This window comes from Musa acuminata, chromosome BXJ2-8, assembly GCF_036884655.1.
Source record: "Musa acuminata AAA Group cultivar baxijiao chromosome BXJ2-8, Cavendish_Baxijiao_AAA, whole genome shotgun sequence".
Classification (NCBI taxonomy): Eukaryota; Viridiplantae; Streptophyta; class Magnoliopsida; order Zingiberales; family Musaceae; genus Musa; species Musa acuminata.
In genome coordinates, this window is record NC_088345.1 from 44,697,643 (window position 1) to 44,719,457 (window position 21,815).

Below are 21,815 nucleotides of genomic sequence, written 5' to 3' on the forward strand. Positions count from 1 at the left end.
TCAACCATCTCCAAGTACCTACTATATGATTTGGGAGCTCCTGTGGGACCCGCATGTATTCCATATGGACACGAAAGGCTAGTTCTATTAATTATTTCTGAGGAGCGATACCGAACGCTACCCAGCGCCGCTCACCCAAAGGGCTACCTACCATAAGGAACGGTCTCTCGAACCGCTGGGTGGGTTGATGTGAAAGGCAGGAAAATTTGGGTACGTGAGGTTCCTTTTCTGTTGAATGGGTCAACTCCCAAACTGTTCCTCATCGTTGACCCAACGCCTCCCACATGACACCTTTGATGACCCATTCATCCACTTGATAATGCACGTTATCAACTTTATAATACCATGCAAAACCTATAAAGGACTTCTGAAATGTTCTTATAGTCATAATAAACATTATTTAGATTTAAAATTAATAAAAATAATAATTAACTGTCAGATATACAAGCAAAATAAAATTTAGAGTTACAAATTAAAAATGAAAGCCATTTAATTATAAAAAGGCATTAAAATTAAAATAAATGAAACTTATCTACTTTATAAACAAAACCCCATTGATTGTATTGATTAATTTGGTCAACCTACTGGACGATATCAGACTTGGTAGAGATGATTAAACAGGTAAACCACAATGACAAGACAGGCTAAGAAGCCTCATCACAAGTCACGCTGGCCTGTTCAAAGCATTATAATGATACAGATGATTAAACAGGTCGATGACAGTGACAAAGACAAAGAAACCTTCATACAAGTCATGCCGCTTGGCGTTCAAACTTTCAAACAATTTGTCCACACATCATAAATATCAAGAAACTATTGCATCTTTGCATTGAAATTTACTACAATTTACTATGCACAACAATTTGGTTACAAGTCAAGAAGCAATTGTTGTAGCAGAGACTGATATCCCTTCACATGATCATGGAAAACAAGAAGTAAAAGGAAACACCAACCATGTAAATCTGCAAGCTTTTCTGGTTGAAATCTTCCAACCCAATTGGCAGATATCTCTACAGTCTCTGTCATCTTCATTTCCATCATCTTGGTTCACCTAAATAGATTTGGCATGACTAGTCTACCAGATCCCATTAGATGCTCATCCTGACCAACATAAATTAACCGAAGTTGCAACCAAGCATGACCAGAAGGTAGGATAATTTTTGGCTGATGAACTGCTACAGAAGGTCTGCATCCTTCACTATAAACTTTTTTGAGTTTAAGTTGTACTTATTGCTATGGTTTTTCAAGACCCAAATACCTGTTTGGTTTCTGCTCATCCTACTTACAAAATTCCAGAGTACTTCGATCTTATATATAAGGTCAACTTGAGGAATGGAATCACACGCGAGCTATTCACTTGTATTAGATCCTTAACTTAATCAAAATATAGCAATTTAATCCTAATGTGCTCATAGAACTTCAAATATGTCAGCAAATATATAAAAAGAATAATTAGATGAGTGCAAAATCATTGAAATCTGAGAATACAATTGTTCCAATTATGTAACTGATAGAAGATCAAATCCTTTTTTTTTTTTCTGTCACTACCAAATCATAAAGAAAATTCACAACTGCATTATAATGAAAGTTTCTCGGTTCACTTTCATCCTCATGCAGTCACATTAAAAAAGAGCACACTCACTTAATGGTAACACCTAGTGGATTTCATACTAGTTGAACTCATTGTTCACCAACTTCCACCACCTCAGAGGAACCAGAGCTGAGAGAGATCCATCACAATGTCCCAAAATAATAGAACAAAAAAGTCAACTCAGGCATGTCACACAAAATTTTGATATATTCCATATTTCTTTATAGTTCTACGGCAGAGTGAGCTCACCATGACACTGATGAATCAAGTTGCATCGTGACAGGACCATCATTCACCAAATTAACCTGCACAGCTTCAATTATGAGCAGCAGCAAACAGAAGATTAGCATAAAAGAAGTATAAAAGATCTTTTTGTGTCAACCAACCTTCATCATCGCTCCAAAAACACCATCTGATGGATTGAGGGGAAATGATCAGAATTGCATAAGGTAAAGTACATTAAGGTACTTTAGAGTATAAATGCAGTCAAACAGTTTGCATTATTAGTAACTCTTTTCAACAGAAAATGTACATAACAGACATATCTACTTGAAATTTTAATTAAAAAAATATCAAGACAATGTCAGCCATACTCCTCGAGAAAGACCTGGAACCCAAGCATTTAAATATGGTGTGTTTGCTTGCATCATGCTGAAGAGTTGCAATTCTCAGAATAACCCAATAAGAGTGGAACTTAACCTTATATGGATTTGGTTGTCAATGTGTCATGTCTTAATCCAATAAATTGGAATTTTTGTGCCACAAACAAGTAAATAGTGCCCATTATGTTGCAGATTTGGTGAAGTACACAAGAAATAGATGACAAAAGTTACTGGCTTCACGAATGATATTATTATTAGGTTCAATTATGTTTAAGTTCCAATTAGGATGACAACAGTATCTTGCAAAAATCCTCTGAAACTCGACTTCAAGCCTCTTATTTTCGAGCAATAACATCGTACCCAAATAGGAATGGAAATCAGGGTAAGAAAGAAGACAAATGACTAATAAGAAAAACAAAGAGGACAATCTTTTATGAGTGTCCCCTCACATGATTTAACCAACTTTTCTTCCACCCCTCTTCTAAATAGGTACGCCTATTAGGTGGTGCCACTTGACTACTAGTTATTTAAGTTGCAACTAATCACAAGGATAAGCCTCTAGTCAACTTATAAAATTTCAATTTTGTCCAACTTTAGATTTTGTAATATTAGCAATTGATTGGCCAATTAATATTAACAAACATAGCCATAAATGAGGCACTAAAAGCAGCATGATCATGAGAAAATGTTCTACTAAATATACTATTTTTAGAAGAAAGGAGGGGAAAAAAGCTAAACTGTATAAAAAAAACCCCTTGGCAGGAAGTGATTAGCACCACCAAGAAAGTTCTAGATAATCACAGTCAGTTCTCTCTACATTGCCAAATCTTGACCTTGTTCATCCATGTAAAACTCGTGTGGAAATCTCTCCATTTGATAAGGTGGTAACTAACAACAGATGCACCTCAAGTATGCCCATCAGATCCTTAGTCTCATCCTTTACCTACTAATGACGTCTACGAATGCTGGGAAGGTTCCCATGCTCAGGAAATCCTAATGGAAGCAGCATAGGCCAACAACTGAGCATTCAAGGGAGGTTTGGAATATAGACATTAGGACTCAGCTTCTTTGTGATGAGGACCTTATGGATGAATCATAAACATGAATTTTCTTAATTGGTCAATGAAAAATTAACAAAAAGAATAGGAAGCAGAATAGAATTTTCTAACTTACAGTTACATTTCTTGAATAACAAATATATATTGGAACATGAAAATGTGAAGCTCTATTGTCCAACCACTACAATTTTAATATGGATACAACTGGAGATCGCACTGTTGATGCATCATGATAATTAAGTGTTTAATTGTAGGAAACCAAAATTCTACAGTCAGCGATAATTAGCTTGGTCATTATCAGGTGTGCAAGATAAAATAATAAGCATTTTACCAACTCAAATATAATTAATACCTTTAACTGCATCTGAAGTGTACGACTTGCGAAATTTTTCAACAAGTGACTCATAAAAAGGCTTTGCTTTTTGAGGTGGCATAGCAACATGAAAATCTGGTTTGTTACCCTTTAAAATACCATATAGGGTAAACTGGCTCACTGAAAAAAGCAGAAAAGCAACAAGGGAGAGGATCATTTATCAAGCATCAAATAGATGTCTATGGAAAGTAGCTATCAATTAGCTTAAGGAACTGTGGAGTGCTAATACATACCCAGTAATACTCCAAAATTGCTCTGTTTAACCTGCCAGAGAAGAGGAATTATTTAAATAATATTTAGAATTAACTCTAGAGAATTTCTATTTTGCAGAGCTTGCTGTTCAAAGTTTGGTAGATCACAGTTTATTGAAATCAAAATCCATGTAGGATATATGCATTTTGTTTAAATGCTTACACTAAGATCCCATGATTTCCCAGTCTTTGAATTTGAAAATAACCTCATATTCAAGACCTTCCTACATCTGCAATTGCACAAGAGAACACTTGCATGTAATGTACGCCTTTCATGTTGAACAACTCATTTTCACCATACTACATTTGTAGAAATACAACAAATCATAAACAACATCACAGAGACACATCCATTAATATTTTCTATGAGCTATATTGCATACATTTTCAGTATTATTCCAATATTTCGAGGTTTTCATTTGTTTTTTTTAATTTGTTTGAACAAAAATTGCCAAAACCCAAGGCAAAACCAGAAAAGTGTTTGACACTTCAACTTCGCCTGATCTTTGTTTACATTGATCTGCATGTTTGTGGCAGCTCCCGCAAAATTCAAGTGCAAGTAAGAAAAAATGCAAACCAAGGGAAAGAGGCTTGGCAACGTTTTAAACTATAACACACTATTTTGGGACCTTTTGTATCTTATTAAGTGTAGTTTTCCCTTGTTTTTCTGACCTTACCTTTAGTGTCTCATTATTGTGAATAATCTAACCAGAATGATACATTGATAAGTTTATAAATCCCAAGTAGCCTCATGAGCAATTTGAGTTTAACCATGCACCACTACTCTGCTAAATTGCAATTCCTAGATTTCTCCTAAATAAGATTTTCAATTAGCTTTCAACTCCTTATTCTTGTCAACAATATTGCAGATAACCAATACATGAGTTCCTCGACGGACAATTTAACCAGCGCAATTATTAATGACAGATAAAGGAAAAAAGTGAAGTCTCAAGTGCCAAGTGAATCACATGGAAATCTTCTTTCACAATCAGTAGTAATGTCTCTCAAATGGGCAGTCGTGCAGGCTGACATTTCTGCGCTCTTTCAGTGGATGATTCCCCTTCGTGTGCTTGTGAACTTAAGTTGGTTTGAATTTATCTGATATCCTGCTTGTACTCGAGGATGACCACAACATTCCTCTCTTATTTGGTCATAAAAGACTTCATCGTTGATCCTTCAAAAAATGGCTTGCACAATGCCAATAACTTCAATCAAACCCTATGAACTCTTTTTCCATGTTATACACCATGTCTAATTGATGATGCATGAGCAAACTTCTTCTCCGTCAACCAAGACATGGCTGGAAAGGCCAATTTCTCCTCTAATTAGGAATTCTTCAGCAGCGGTACGCCGTCCTAATTCTATATCAATCTATTAGATAAGCAAATTATCGGAAGAACGACGATGGTTAATCTACGACGATAGTCGCGAAGAGGCAGACACAATCTGCGGCAACAATCAAAAGAATGAAAGAAACGACGACAGAAACGGACACACATGTAATCGGCATCAGCGTCGGTGTCGGATTCGTGGACGCCGACGAGGACGAGCAGACCGGGGCCGATCTCCGACACCACGCGGCCCTCCACCTGCGTTACAGATGAGACTGGGGGAGTGAGACAGCGCTGAAAAGGTCTCAAGGGATCCATTGCCCATGCGAACCTCGACGCTGGCAGAGAGGACTCGCTGCACGACGGCCCTCATCGCTCGGCCTCCGCCGCCACCCGTGGCTGCCTGCTCTATGGTGTAGCCCTGGGCTATGCGACGGTGCAAGCCGTGGGCTGCCCGGTTTTGGTGAAGCAAACGGGCCCCTGTGGCCTGCCTTGTGTCACAAACGAACGCCGATGGGCTTCGTCGATCCAAACATCTAGCGCATGTTCCAAATCTGACAGTGCCTCGGAAAACGAAAAGTCAATCTTCTTCTTCTTCTTCTTCTTTCATTATCATGAACATGTCATTTAAGTACAATTCAAGCAAGAACATGCAACGCAGATCACATACTAAAAATGACATGATTAGATTGATGGAATCTTTATGACGATAGACCAGCAGACAAAAAACAAAGTGGTGGCCTAAAGATGCAAGGACGAGAAGGCAGATCTAAAGATGGATTGCTTGGGATCTAACAACGTTAATTATCTAGACGGCAGGCCACGCCAACCCGTACCTAATTTGTCCTCACTTGGTTTGGGTCAGTAAGCACATGAATCGAATAGTTGATTTCCCTTCTGAATCAAACAATTATTCACAACAATCTAACACAGCAAAAACTAATAGCTGTTGATGGTCGAAGAAATAATAAAAATGATACCAAAAATAAAATTTTTTGACTCAAAATCTTAATTTTTTTTATTTATTTGAATCAAAATTTTGTTCGCCTAATTTTTATATCATGTTGAAAATATTATAATAACGAATCTGAGTCAAATTAATCAAGATTAATATTTATATCAGATCATACGTATACTAATTCAATTTTAAATTTTAAAATTTGAAACTATAAGTCAAACCTAATATTTAGATCTAATTTAACTATTTCAATCATTTAAGTGTTTCTCTTCATCACACACACTCATTAAAAATATTTTTTTAGCACATGTTCGTCCATCACATTCTCACGTCTCCTTATGTTGGTCTCACCATGTTATATAATTATTATATCTCTTCGTTTATTCTTATTATTATTATTATTATTATTATTATTATTATTATTATTATATGTTCAGCATCTCATGTGCCAATGGGTGGAATTCTAATTTATATGATTTCAGGAATATAAAACTCTTTCCATCTAAATATTACATGAGACTTTGACCATTAGATTTATCTGACAAGCGAAGACATTCTAAAAGAATTTTTTAAAGGAATTTATTTATCCATACAAAAATGAAAAACTGGCTGTGAGTTGAAACTCTAAATGATATATTACCATTCTTTGAATAATTATTATTATGTTATAAAAAGAGAGAGATTATTTGAGGTTTATAAATATATAAAAAAGAAAATGGCAAATACGTTATTTTGGGAATTGGAAAGGATCAAAATGGAAAAGAATATTTTTGTTCATCGGTAAGAGTAGCGCGGTGACTTCACCGTCGCGTGCGCACGTTGCCACGTCAGCGAAACCCATCCACATCACAAGCCTCTCTCCCTCTTGTATGCAACGGCACTCTCCTCTCCTCGCGATCTCTGCAGCTGAGGAAGGGACGTGACGATGGCGTCGGAGTGGTAGGCCGGGATCTTCAGCGGCCGGGCTTCCCTGGTGGCGGATGGCCGGCGCTCGCAGCATGTCCTCTTTGCCGCCGCGGAAGCGGTCCGACCTAGAGATGTTGGTCAATGCGCGGTCGGATACCCTCCGTAACTTTCTCGCCAACCTCCACGAGGTCTTGCTCGGCACCAAGCTCTTCCCCCTCTTCCCCGTCGTGCCCCTCGCCATCGCCGCTCGCTGCTTCCGCTTCGGCCAGGTAATCCCCCTGTCTCCCCAATCCCCGGTCTGATGTCTCGTTGAAGTGGATTATGCATGTTAAAGATTTCCTTTTTAGGTTGTGACGACGGCAAACGTAATGCGATAAGTTTATGTTATGAACATAATAGGAGTGAAGAGGATAGTTTTGATTTGGTCGCTTTTCCTCGGTGTTTGGTTCAATCTGAAAGAACACCACCCGCCGAAAGTTTTCTTTTTTGTCTTTTGTTACTTTGATGTGTCTTTGGCATCCTCCTGCACTCAGTTTTACTATACATCTACCGCAGCTTTCACCCGAGTACGAGAGACATGGTAAACTCTGGACTTTTCAGTCATTATAATCATTTGGCAAAAGTTCATGCAGCAAATCAGTTTCTTTTACTTCATCGCAGAGTTAAGTCGCTGCCTTACCAAAATTCTCCTTGCAGTTGTTCTAGCAGCATGAGTCCAGCACTGGTTCTCTTGTAGTTACTGAAACTAGTCTGCCTTGTACCGACAAAGTAGTCCTCATTGATCTAAAATTTTGAATGACCAAATAATGGGTGAGAATTCTAATATCTGGTTGGTGTTCGCAATGATCGGGGAAGGGGATAATTTTCTTCTGTCTTACTCTGTCATCCTTCATCTCACCTTTTGCTGCTTCTCTCTCATATCACTTCATGAATTTTTTTGGTTGTGTTTATCACCTGCCTTAATCTGATGCCATGTTCTTCTCTGAACCAGGAAATAATTACAAACATCACAAATCACTTTGCTACTAAAGAAAACAAACAATACCACCATTGGCAAAAGTGTAACACTTTAATTTGAACTTTCTTTTCCCTATCACCTGGATCAAGGTTGTTGCTTGCTTTCAAGAATCTTCCTCTGTGGCTCTGCTATTCCAATATCATTTATTTTTAGTACCTGATTGTTATCTTTTTGGTTCATTGGTCAAAACAGGCTTGGGTGTTTAGCTTAAGTTTAATAGGCCTCGTCCCTCTTGCCGAACGCATGAGCTTCCTCAGCGAGTAAGATTTGTTTAATGTTAAGATCCTTCGTATTCTCTTTTGGTTCAAATTTCAGGTCAACTGACATGTTTGCCTTTAATGCAATTCCCAACAGGCAAATTGCATATTATGCTGGTCCAACAGGTAAATGCATCCTTTGGTTAATTATTCGTTTGTAACTACATTCATGTTCTTGAGCTCTTGATAGGATCCATTATTATCTACTTAATATATTTTGGTCATAAGTTAATCATGAAATATCAACGAAAAGCAAAGTTACTAACATATGATCCTGAACTACAGGAAAAGATAATTAAATAATGCATTGTGTTCTTGCAAAGTGTTAAACATTTGATATACTAGGTTTTAGAATTAATGGTCATTTGTTTGATTTATTATCACTTTCATCTTGAACTTGATAGATCTTGTAGGATGTTCTATATCCAACTTGTAGACCATTTAGCTTTGTAAAATATATATGCTGCATAGGTAAACTCATCTAATGGAATGGTTAATTTTACTTCAAATGTTATCAGCAAGTGGTCTCTGAAAAACATTTTAAACATTGGTCTACATTCTATTTTGAACAATATTCATACTGAAATATGTTTGTTAAAGATTCAGGTAAAGAAATTTAGCTCAATTAATGAAGTATTTGTTAGGATCGAGAGCACTAAGAGGGGGGGGGGGGGGGGGGGGGGGTGAATTAGTGCAGCGGAAATCTTTCAGCGATTAAAAATGAAAGCTGCGTTCGTTCGATAAAACCGATTTCGATGTAAAAGACGATTTTAAGATTACTTAAGATTAAGTGCAGTTTTACTTCTAAACGCAGTTTACGTCTAAACACAATTTACGTTTAAATGCAGTTTGCGTCTAAACGCAGTTTTACGTCTAAACGCAGATTTACGTCTAAACGCAGATTTACGTCTAAACTCAGTTTACGTCTAAAACGCAGTTTTACGTTTAAACGTAGTTTGCGTCTAAACGTAGTTTTATGTCTAAACGCAGATTTACGTCTAAACTCAGTTTACGTCTAAAACGTCTAAACACAGTTTGGGCAGTTTTACGTCTAAACGCAATTTTACGTCTAGACGCAGTTTCAAAGGGATCTGAACTTAGAAACTCGTTCGTAAAAGCGCAGAAGACAGTTTTGCAGAATCAAGGCGTAAACGTAAACTGCGATGTAAATATCGTACGAAAACACTGGTTTACGTCTAAAAGCAGATTCGGACAAATCAGCACTTAGAAACTTGTTCGTGAAGGCGCAGAAGACAGTTTTGCAGAATCAAAACGTAAACGTAAACTGTAATGTACGAAGACACCGATTTACGTCTGAATGCAAATTCGGAAAGAACAGCACTTAGAACTTGTTCGTAAAAGCGCAGAGAGCAGTAGTTATGAAGGAGGTTTGCAGTAATGATAAAGTGCTAAAAAATAAACGCAAACCAGAGATTTAGAGTGGTTCGGTCAGTCTTGACCTACTCCACTTTTGGCTTCCTCCACCGACGAGGTCACCGACGTCAACTAGAGGCCTTCCTTCAATAGGCGAAGGCCAACTGCCCTTTTACAGTTTCTCTCATTTTGACAGGCTCAGGAGACAACCTTTACAGACCTTTCTCTCCTCACTTTACAACTCAAAACTTGAAGAACAAAAGGAGGAGACTTAAAGGCTTTACAACACTTTTGAGCTCTTAGAATCACAGAAAAGATCAAGATTTCGGTGTAGGTCTGTATCTTTTCAGTGCTGAATGGGTGGGGTATTTATAGGCCCCAACCCAATTCAAATTTGGAGCTCAAAACGATCAAATCCCGGAATTCCGGGATCAAGCGGTTGCACCTCTTGACTGGAGAGGTTGCAACGCCTGGCAGAGCTCGAAGACTGAGCCCAGGCGGTTGCACCTCTCTGTCAGGGGCAGTTGCACCGCCTGAGTCTGGCTCGGAGACTGAGCCCTAGGCGGTGCCACCTCTTGACTGAGGCGGTTGCACCTCTCTGCCAGAGCTCGAAGACCGAGCTCAAGCGGTGCCACCTCTCTGTTAGGGAGGTTGCACCGCCCAGTCTAGCTCGAAGACTGAGCTCAGGCGGTGCCACCTCTCTGTCAGGGAGGTTGCACCACCCAGTCTAGCTCGAAGACTGAGCTCAGGCGGTGCCACCTCTCTGTCAGGGAGGTTGCACCGCCCAGTCTAGCTCGAAGACTGAGCTCAGGCGGTGCCACCTCCTGGCTGGGGAGGTTGCACCGCCTAGTCTCGCTGGGAGGCATAGCCCAGGCGGTGCCACCTCCTGGCCTGGGCGGTTGCACCTCCTGGTGCAATCAGGGTCCGAATGGTTAGCTCCATTCGGCCCAATTTCAGTCTTTCAGGGGCCCAATTGCCCCAAGATTAAGCCAATGGGATCACCTCCCATTTTCCAACTTAATCAACGTGCTAACTACGATTAAATCTAAGACAATTTCTGCAGCTTTGCTTCGGTGCGTCAATCGCTTCTTCCGGCGAGTTTCCGGCGAACTTCCGTCGATCATCCGATGAACCCTCGGTGATGCTCCTGCGGACTTCCGGCAAACTCCTGGACTTTGCGACGATCCACTTGGCGAGTTCCGACGAGCTTCGCTTGGCAAGCTTCTGGACTTCTCGGATCTGTTCTCGCAGAACCTCCGATGACCGTCCGAACTTCCGTCGAACTCTCGAACTCCCAACGTGATCATGAACTTGACTCCGGCGCAACTCCTGCTGCTTGTCTAACTTTCATCGTAGTTAATCCTGCACACTTATCTCAACACATAGATTAGACAACTAATGACAATTGACTTCATCATCAAAATCCGAGATTCAACAATCTCCCCCTTTTTTATGATGACAATCAATTGATAATGGAGTTATCCTTAACTCCCCCTGTCTATATGCCATAGTTGAGATAAGTCAACCTTGAATTCAAGACCCAAGAATTCAAGTGACGTATTGATAAGTTAGATCAGTTAAACTTATCAATACTCCCATCATGATACTCATGATGTATCTCTTCAAAGATGATGTCAAGGCTTGACATACATCATCAAGTTTGTATGATTGTGTTTGTAACTATTCATCATGTACTTTGAACATTATTATATAAAGCTGTGAAGCACGATTACATGATGCACACATTTGAAATATTCTAGCAAGTTTTGCATTTTCTTCACATGATAAGATATCAACTCAGGGCATAATGCAAACTTTAGCACATGTTCATATATTTCTTGGTGATGCAAGGATGGCATAATTATAACAGTGTTTATAGCATCACTCATAGTATTTCTAATCATAGCAGTGTTCATATATCAACTCAGGGCATAATGCAAACTTTAGCACATGTTCATATATCTCTTGGTGATGCAAGGATGGCATAATCATAGCAGTGTTTATCAATTCATATATTTCTCCCCCTTTGTCATCAACAAAAAGCCTAGTAATTGTGATACCAGGAAAATAATATTAGCAAGCTTATAGAGGAATTTTACATAGATTGCTTTGAATACTTCTTCCCCTTTTTGTTATATTGTATACGTAAAGATTTTGCAGGATGGAATACATACACAGGAATCACTTCATCAAATTTATTCAAGAAAGTGTACGAGAAAATCTGCTTTATAGCATTTGAATAAATAAGATGCATTCGGACAAGATTTTGTTGCAGATCATAGAAACATGGCAATCAAGTGATTTGATAATTCAATATAGTCCGAGAAATAATTTTAGCAAGTTTATCTATTCGGACACATCAACATTCCTAATTCTCTTTGAATGAAATCAAGCCACAAGGTTTTCAAAACTTTTAGTTTCAAAGCACAACATTCTTAATTTGGACACAACACATACCAACCAGTAATGATACCATAAAAATCTGAGATAACCTTTACCACAAGGCGCAAGATAGATGTTTACAGCCAGTACATCAGAAGTGAGTAACATAAGAAGTTTACAACAACAACAGGTGTTCAACAAGTTCATTGATGAGGTGGAAAATTAAAGTGCCTAAACAAGGAGTCAAATTGACTATGAATTTGCTGCAGCTCAGATAGGATTTGGTCTTGTCGTTGTTCAATCCGTTCTTGTCTCTGTTCGAATCGATCCATTCGAATCCCAATTTCTTCGATGGATGTATGAGTTTGCTCAACTGGATGTGTTTCCTCAAAGGGAAGGGTCGGAGGAGATTGGGTACCCCTAAATACTGGTGTTTCCGGTTCTGGTTCAGGTTGAGGGTGATCAGTCCTTCTAGGGATTCTAACCCAGTTACCGTTTCTATAGTAACATCTTAGTCGGTGAAGTAGATTTTTGTTTATTATGCTGAATCTATCTGCTTTCATTACTTCTTCTTCTGGTGGTATTAGAATGTCGTAAGCTTTCATTATTCTTGTGATTATACCACCATATGGGAGCATCATATCTTTCTTAGATAATTCTAACATGTTTTGTTGGATAAGATAACCAAGACAGATGTCATGTCCCTTCATGATTAAGTACATAGTTCCTAATTCTAATTGACTTACTTCATCATGATGGTATTGTTTAGGAAGAATTATACTAGTCATGATATGATGAAGTATCTTAGTGTTCAAAGGCAGTAGATGTTCACAACTTTTAGGAACCAATGCTATGTTTGGATTGGCAAAGATTGTTCCTAAGGCTTCAACATAGGATGTTCCAATACTTTCATCATCCCATGATCCTCTAAAGTAAAGTCCTAAGCTTTTCATGGGAATGCCTATCATATCACAAATGAATCTATCAGTGATTGAGATGTGTTGTCCTAAAAGATAGGTGGACATCCTTTCTTCATCATCTATTTGTATGTTATTGTAAAACAATCTAACTAGCCTAGGATAGATGGGTTCGTTAATCTGCAAGATCGGAAGTAGATCTAGGTTTGCAAACCATTGGATAGTCTCTAAGTCTCTTAGTTCATTCAGATCTACGTCGTTTCCCTTATTGATACTTCTAAGTTCGAAAAAGGGAAATTTTTCAGCATGGTTTTTTGAATCAAACAGGGTGAAATCAAACTCTTCTACTAATCTCCTCTTTCCCTTGTCCCTTGAGGATCTTCTAGATCCCATAACAACTGCTGTTTTGAGGGATGATGATGAGCAAGAGTAAATGAAGAACAAAACAGAATTTAAGGGCTTCTTAGAGAGTACCTTGGTGAAATCTTCAAGAGAAGGAAGGATTCTTGATGTTTTGCTCCGAAATGGGAGGTATTTGGAAAGCTTAGAGGAGTGAAATGAGGATGGAGGAGACTTGGAGGAGTAGAGGAGGGAATGGGAGTGAGTTGGGGTCGGTTTCACCGCCGGCCCTAGCGTGGGTTAAAAAGGCAGAGTTGCGGGCGGTTGCACCTCTGGCTGGAGCGGTGCAACCGCTGGCAACCCGTGGTAGCTGGAGGTGCCACCGCTAGCTGGAGAGGTGCCACCGCTTGCAGCCAGTGAGCACCTAATGTGATTTGATCAGGGAGCCTTTGCCTTGAGGAGAGTTTTTCATTTCAGAGCAATTAACGTTTCTTACGTGATTTCGTATGAGTTTTTATTTAAGGAAGAAGCTCTTGTACGATCAAGATAGATCTTTTAACGTGCGTATGTCGTACGTATGTTGATAGTTTGTTTGGTATCCCTTTTAAGATCATGACATATTTAGTTTCTTCATGATACAAGAATTAATTCGTAGATGATAGAGTTGACGGGTTTGAAGATCAAGGGGATATGTGAATTTGGGAATCATATGTTTCTAATAAGGTTGTATCCCAATCGCATTTGTGATTTCATAACTTCCACTTGTTACTTTAGTGTTGCGAGTTCCTTTTTGACTCTTGGTTTATGACTATCGAGAATCAAGGAGCAGAATATTATTTCTTGCTCCAGCCTAAAATTTTAATGGTTTTATAGGAAGGGAAGATTTTTAGGTACCCATTTGCTTTTGGGTGCCTCACAAATAGATCTACATTTCCTATCATGTTGCATAGAATTTGTCATGGTTCCTTTAGGAACCCAAATCAATTTGTTTGGACATATTTTCTTGAATGGACAACTATGTGTCTTGTGTCCAAGTTTGCAACAAAAGTTGCATTTGTTTTGATGTCGAACATGTAAGATGGAGCCTTTTGTGAAGGTGGTTGGATTTTGGTGAGAACTTCTCACGAATCCAATTCCACTTCTTTTGGGAACGTGACCCTTGTTTGTAAGGATCATGTTCAATGACTTGCTACCAACCTCGAATTTCTTCAAGGTGTCCTTAAGTAGCAAGTTTTCTTTTTGGAGAGTTTCTAAATCATGACATTTGATACATGAATTTAAACTATCATGATGTTCAACTTTTAACTTGTCAAACTCACAAGTAAGACTATCATGCACCTTTTTCAGCAATTTATATTTTATACTGATACTCTTGCATTCGTCAAATAAGTCATTGAAAGCATTTAATAATTCATCGAAAGATAAATCAGCATTTAATGAATTCGTTACCTCCTCTCCGATAGCCATTAAGGCGTAATGAGCAACTTGCTCGGTGTTGGACTCCTCTTCCTCAGATGCGCTCGAATCATCCCATGTTGCTTTGAGCGCCTTCTTCTTTGTTGTTCTCTTTTTGGCTTGGGGACAATCACTCTTGTAGTGTCCCGGCTTTTTGCACTCATAGCAAATAACTTGATCTTTCTTGGGTTCAAGTTTATTTTTAGTATCATTCTTAAACTTGTTTCTTTTAATGAATTTTTTAAATTTTCTAGTTAGAAGTGCCAAGTCATCGTCACAGTCCTCATCACTTGAGTTTTCTCTCAAGTGATCTTTAGAAGTTTTGAGTGTCATATCCTTCCTGTTCTTTGGAAGGATGTCTTCTTGCTTTTCATGAGCTTTACAAGTCATTTCGTAGGTCATTAATGACCCGATTAGTTCTTCAAGAGGGAAATTTCGCAGATCTTTTGCCTCTTGAATAGCCGTGACTTTAGGATCCCAACTCTTAGGAAGGGATCTTAGTATCTTATTAACAAGCTCAAAATCCGAAAAGCTCTTTCCGAGTCCTTTTAGACCGTTGACGACATCCGTGAAACGGGTAAACATGTCGCCAATGGTTTCACTCGGTTTCATCCGGAAAAGTTCGAAAGAATGTAACAGCAAATTGATTTTTGACTCTTTTACTCTACTTGTGCCTTCATGGGTCACTTCGAGTGTGTGCCAAATATCAAATGCAGTTACACAAGTTGAAACACGATTAAACTCGTTTTTATCAAGTGCGCAAAATAAGGCATTCATAGCCTTTGCATTAAGAGCGAAAGCCTTCTTCTCCAAATCATTCCAATCGATCATTGGAAGAGAAGACTTCGAAAATCCGTTTTCGACAAGATTCCACAATTCAAAATCCATAGAAATAAGAAAGATCCTCATTCGGGTCTTCCAGTAGGTGTAGTCCGTCCCATTGAACATGGGTGGACGCGTAATAGAATGCCCCTCTTGGTTTCCGGCGTATGCCATTTCTCTTGGGTTTTAATCCGTTAGAGAGTTAACCTTGCTCTGATACCAATTGTTAGGATTGAGAGCACTAAGAGGGGGGGGGGGTGGGTGAATTAGTGCAGCGGAAATCTTTCAGCGATTAAAAATGAAAGCTGCGTTCGTTCGATAAAAACGATTTCGATGTAAAAGACGATTTTAAGATTACTTAAGATTAAGTGCAGTTTTACTTCTAAACGCAGTTTACGTCTAAACACAATTTACGTTTAAATGCAGTTTGCGTCTAAACGCAGTTTTACGTCTAAACGCAGATTTACGTCTAAACGCAGATTTACGTCTAAACTCAGTTTACGTCTAAAACGCAGTTTTACGTTTAAACGTAGTTTGCGTCTAAACGCAGTTTTACGTCTAAACGCAGATTTACGTCTAAACGCAGATTTACGTCTAAACTCAGTTTACGTCTAAAACGTCTAAACACAGTTTGGGCAGTTTTACGTCTAAACGCAATTTTACGTCTAGACGCAGTTTCAAAGGGATCTGAACTTAGAAACTCGTTCGTAAAAGCGCAGAAGACAGTTTTGCAGAATCAAGGCGTAAACGTAAATTGCGATGTAAATATCGTACGAAAACACTGGTTTACGTCTGAAAGAAGATTCGGACAAATCAGCACTTAGAAACTTGTTCGTGAAGGCGCAGAAGACAGTTTTGCAGAATCAAAACGTAAACGTAAACTGTAATGTACAAAGACACCGATTTACGTCTGAATGCAAATTCGGAAAGAACAGCACTTAGAACTTGTTCGTAAAAGCGCAGAGAGCAGTAGTTATGAAGGAGGTTTGCAGTAATGATAAAGTGCTAAAAAATAAACGCAAACCAGAGATTTAGAGTGGTTCGGTCAGTCTTGACCTACTCCACTTTTGGCTTCCTCCACCGACGAGGTCACCGACGTCAACTAGAGGCCTTCCTTCAATAGGCGAAGGCCAACTGCCCTTTTACAGTTTCTCTCCTTTTGACAGGCTCAGGAGACAACCTTTACAGACCTTTCTCTCCTCACTTTACAACTCAAAACTTGAAGAACAAAAGGAGGAGACTTAAAGGCTTTACAACACTTTTGAGCTCTTAGAATCACAGAAAAGATCAAGATTTCGGTGTAGGTCTGTATCTTTTCAGTGCTGAATAGGTGGGGTATTTATAGGCCCCAACCCAATTCAAATTTGGAGCTCAAAACGATCAAATCCCGGAATTCCAGGATCAGGCGGTTGCACCTCTTGACTGGAGAGGTTGCACCGCTTGGCAGAGCTCGAAGACTGAGCCCAGGCGGTTGCACCTCTCTGTCAGGGGCGGTTGCACCGCCTGAGTCTGGCTCGGAGACTGAGCCCCAGGCGGTGCCACCTCTCTGTCAGGGAGGTTGCACCGCCCAGTCTAGCTCGAAGACTGAGCTCAGGCGGTGCCACCTCTCTGTCAGGGAGGTTGCACCGCCCAGTCTAGCTCGAAGACTGAGCTCAAGCGGTGCCACCTCTCTGTCAGGGAGGTTGCACCGCCCAGTCTAGCTCGAAGACTGAGCTCAGGCGGTGCCACCTCCTGGCTGGGGAGGTTGCACCGCCCAGTCCCGCTGGGAGGCATAGCCCAGGCGGTGCCACCTCCTGGCCTGGGCGGTTGCACCTCCTGGTGCAATCAGGGTCCGAATGGTTAGCTCCATTCGGCCCAATTTCAGTCTTTCAGGGGCCCAATTGCCCCAAGATTAAGCCAATGGGATCACCTCCCATTTTCCAACTTAATCAACGTGCTAACTACGATTAAATCTAAGACAATTTCTGCTGCTTTGCTTCGGTGCGTCAATCGCTTCTTCCGGCGAGTTTCCGGCGAACTTCCGTCGATCATCCGATGAACCCTCGGTGATGCTCCTGCGGACTTCCGGCAAACTCCTGGACTTTGCGACGATCCACTTGGCGAGTTCCGACGAGCTTCGCTTGGCAAGCTTCTGGACTTCTCGGATCTGTTCTCGCAGAACCTCTGACGACCGTCCGAACTTCCATCGAACTCTCGAACTCCCAACGTGATCATGAACTTGACTCCGGCGCAACTCCTGCTGCTTGTCTAACTTTCATCGTAGTTAATCCTGCACACTTATCTCAACACATAGATTAGACAACTAATGACAATTGACTTCATCATCAAAATCCGAGATTCAACAGTATTTTGGTTGGTGAACCAAATTATTGGATTTTGTTTCACTGTTTCGAAAACAGAAATTTGCTTTGATCACCCATTTGCATACAAGAGCTATATATTGATGTACATAATGGGTCTTGGTTCAACGATAAGAGATCAGGATTGAGTCACAGAAATTGCCAGACGCTCCCAAACCCCGCATTGGCGGGAGCCTCATGCACTAAATTCGTCCTTGTTTATATTGATGGAAATAGACAGCCATTCAATTGAGCCTGGTTAAATGGTTTGGATCCTTAAAACTAGTCCATTAGGTGCTGATTCCTGTTCTGCATCTAATAGTAAGCTTACAATTTTGATATTTGACTAAATCCAGTAGTTATTGTATTTGGATACGCCTTTGGAATGCATGGCTCCTTATCCAGATTTTGTTAGGATCCTAGTTGAATATGACCTAATAGCACCCCAGATGGGATGACTTCCAGATCGTTTTATCTCAATATTAGATCTTCTTCCAAATGAAGCCCAAATTGCATAAGTTCTATAATATTAGAGTTGGAAAATGATGGGCCGGGAAAACTAGCTATGTTAGATGAGTTTTTCAGTTAAGTCAAACTGAAACCATATTCTGAATGTAGACTGGTTGACTTATAATGATCAAGGCTGTTATATATCCATGTATTGTCACAGCATCCTAACAAAGTCTGGATTTCTACTGGTCTGAAGATTTCTTTTGATATGAAATTATAGTTGAATTGCATCATGTGCAGTTGGTGGTCTCCTAAATGCCACATGTGGCAATGCACCGGAGCTGATAATTGCACTGCTAGCGCTGCACAAAGACAAGATAGGAGTCCTCAAATGGTCCCTTCTTGGCTCCACCATCTCCAACCTACTCCTCGTCCTTGGATCCTCCCTCTTCTGTGGTGGTCTCGCCAATCTTAACAAAGAACGCCAATTTGACAGGGTGAAGTAACATATGCTTTTATAGTGCAGTTCCCAAAGTTAGCTCATTTGATCCAAGTGTTCCTTAACAGTTTGACTTTGCCATGTTACTTCAGAAGCAAGCTGATGCGAATTTAATGCTGCTCCTGCTGGCGTCTCTTTGCCACATTTTGATTTTGACCTACTGCTATGTTGTGAAAAATGATATTTACATGGTGGATGCAATCTCAACACTCGAACTGTCGAGGACATGCAGCATTGCAATGCTAGTTGCCTACATTGGGTGCATGTTCTTCCAGCTGATGACCCACCGCCAACTTTTTGTATCACAAGAGGTTAGGATATACACAAAGCTAGTTTTTTGTCTTTTAGGTGCAAATTTGGATATATATATATATATATATGTATAAGAGAACAAAAACAATAGAGATTTGCTTGACTATAAAATATTCTAAGACTTAACAACTAATAAGAATGACACACAGGTCTAGATCATCAATATAAGGATTATGCGGCCCGATGCATTTTGCATGTTTAAAAAAATCTGAGCAGGTTTTATGCCCATTTGCCCTTTTGTTCTATTTGAATGCTTCTGGAATTATGTAGCATAGAGTACAACACATTTTCTGATAGAATTATGATTAAATGCTTGAAATGCTAGGAATGCTAAATTTTGTGGTGATTGACAGGAGGATGATGATATTGTTTCTGATACACCGGTGATTGGATTTGCTAGCTCATTTGCTTGGTTAGTAGGAATGACGATGCTTGTCACTATTCTATCAAATTATGTCATTAGTACAATTGAGGTAACAAAATTGAAACATATCACCTTTACTAATGGTCTATTTCTTTCATAAACAAAGAAAGCAATAACTTCCTTCTCTGCACTTAGGCAGCTTCAGAGTCATGGGGAATGCCAATTAGTTTCATTAGTGTTATCTTGCTACCTATTGTTGGAAATGCAACTGAACATGCGGGTGCAGTCATCTTTGCTTTCAAGAACAAAATTGTAAGTTCTGCTCATATTTCATGAAAGAAAACAAGCACCAAGTATTACAATGTTCCAAATTTGTCCGTGGAACAGGATATCACCTTGGGCATCTCGTTGGGCTCTTCAGCTCAAATCTCCTTGTTTTTGGTAAGACTAGTCAGCTGTTATTGAAATTGTATATAACCCGTATTAGCTTGCTTATTTCAAGGAGGAACTGACTAATTGTCTTCCTTTACATGCATAGGTTCCATTGACTACTGTTGTGGCCTGGATAAAGGACATCCATATGGATCTCAATTTTAAGCTCCTCGAGACTGGAACTTTGGTTTTGGCAATACTTATAACCACCTTCACTCTTCAGGTGATTCTATGGTCATCATCCGGTGGTTGTAACTTGGGATCAGTTATTAGATGATACCAGTATCATACATGTAACATGAAAGAGGAACTACATATCCGCTAAGTGGTCTTTACAAATCAATGAAAAAGAATAAATCAGATAAATCAAGTGATCCTAGGAGGTCATTTTGAATATATGTTCTATTAGATTGTGATTGGCCAGTAACATATGAAATGATATCCTTAATAATGGGTTTACTAAGAATCTTCAATCCAATCACAAATTATGAGTACATGATCTATGACATATGAGTATGATGAAGTAAACTTTCAAGATTGCCCATGATCTGTAATATGTACATCCCTGGGTTTCTTACTAATGCTAATAGAGGTACGTCAATATTAATGGATTCACAACAATATGATCCATGTCATTATTATCAATAAAGCAACATAGTAGATATCACAGACATGAAGATATGTACTTATATTCTTATGATTGGATCTCTGCATATGGTGATTTAAGCATGTCCTGTGCATCCTGGACCTTGTTTATGACCTAGCAGCCCAGGAGCCTAGGTGATCGATCATTCATGACAACAATGCCTACTGATGCTTTGTTCAAAGAAAAGTTATTTAGTTAGAGAAGAGGAACTTCCATTCTTATAGAGAACCTATCGGGTACAATCATGTTTATGACTACCAACAGACAGTGATGTGCTCATATTTTCACTTGGTAATCCTCTATTTGTGAATCATGATTAGCTTGTTAGATGCTATGCACATGTTTATTTGTTTGCCCAAACTGCAATTGTCGAAATGTTTGTCAACATCAGGTTCATCTTATGTTTATGAGATTGACTTTTATCGAATAGAATTGCTTTATGTATAACGCCACCTGTATCTCTGTGCTTGGTGTGTGTGGAAAATGTAATGTTCAGATGCAACTTGCCTGAAAAATACGTGTTCTCGGTGCAGGATGGAAGTTGGCACTATCTGAAAGGACTGGTCCTCTTACTTTGCTACGTCGTCATCGCAGCAGTATTCTTTTTCTATCAAACCCCTTTGGGTGAGTTCCAATTAGAAGCTTCTGCAGTAAGTTTATAGAATCATTTTATGTTCCTAATTAGTTAACATTGGCTTTGATCAGATCATGTTTATGTTGCTCCCGTGGAGGTCAATGGATACCGATGAGATCCGTGAATCATTGGCTGCGGTTCTCTGAGTTTGTACCGTTAGCGACTGCAACTTCAGTAAATATATGGTTTTCCATGAAGGGCGGGCATAAGTTGCACATTCAAATTTATTGAAAAATGACTATTTATATTGGTTTGGTTCTGCCACAATCAAAGTGTAACTTAGCATACAAAAGTATAAATGGCTGATATGTCACCATTCTCTTGCTGCAAAAACAGTGTCTTCATTCATCTTGAGTTTATGGTTGGTTTATCACAGTCAACCATGAAATCATATTGAATCCTGAGACTAATTGCTCCCATTCCTCAGCAACACTGAAACTTATATCCTCCTCTTCTTGTGTGATCAGTAATCGACTGACTCATTGATGGTGTGCTGTGTGTAATC

The 21,815-nt window shown here is 39.4% G+C and overlaps 2 protein-coding genes across 2 annotated transcripts; one reads left to right on the forward strand and one right to left on the reverse strand.

The window, feature by feature from the left end:
* Nucleotides 1–1,452: 1,452 nt before the first annotated feature.
* On the reverse strand, nt 1,453–5,785 carry LOC135619614 (uncharacterized). Its single transcript, XM_065121783.1, has 8 exons — nt 5,538–5,785; nt 5,373–5,464; nt 4,039–4,105; nt 3,858–3,888; nt 3,604–3,744; nt 1,978–2,003; nt 1,841–1,896; nt 1,453–1,720 (listed from the first exon to the last, which is right to left on the reverse strand). The coding sequence occupies exons 1-8, from the start codon at nt 5,577–5,579 to the stop codon at nt 1,681–1,683; spliced, it is 495 nt and encodes a 164-aa protein (XP_064977855.1). The 5' UTR covers nt 5,580–5,785; the 3' UTR covers nt 1,453–1,680.
* Nucleotides 5,786–7,045: 1,260 nt separating this feature from the next.
* On the forward strand, nt 7,046–21,643 carry LOC135619615 (vacuolar cation/proton exchanger 3-like). Its single transcript, XM_065121784.1, has 11 exons — nt 7,046–7,339; nt 8,281–8,348; nt 8,443–8,471; nt 18,724–18,920; nt 19,015–19,233; nt 19,588–19,707; nt 19,794–19,910; nt 19,986–20,039; nt 20,137–20,253; nt 21,210–21,300; nt 21,382–21,643. Exons 1-11 carry the CDS (start codon nt 7,145–7,147, stop codon nt 21,423–21,425), a joined length of 1,251 nt encoding a protein of 416 aa, XP_064977856.1. The 5' UTR covers nt 7,046–7,144; the 3' UTR covers nt 21,426–21,643.
* Nucleotides 21,644–21,815: the final 172 nt, after the last annotated feature.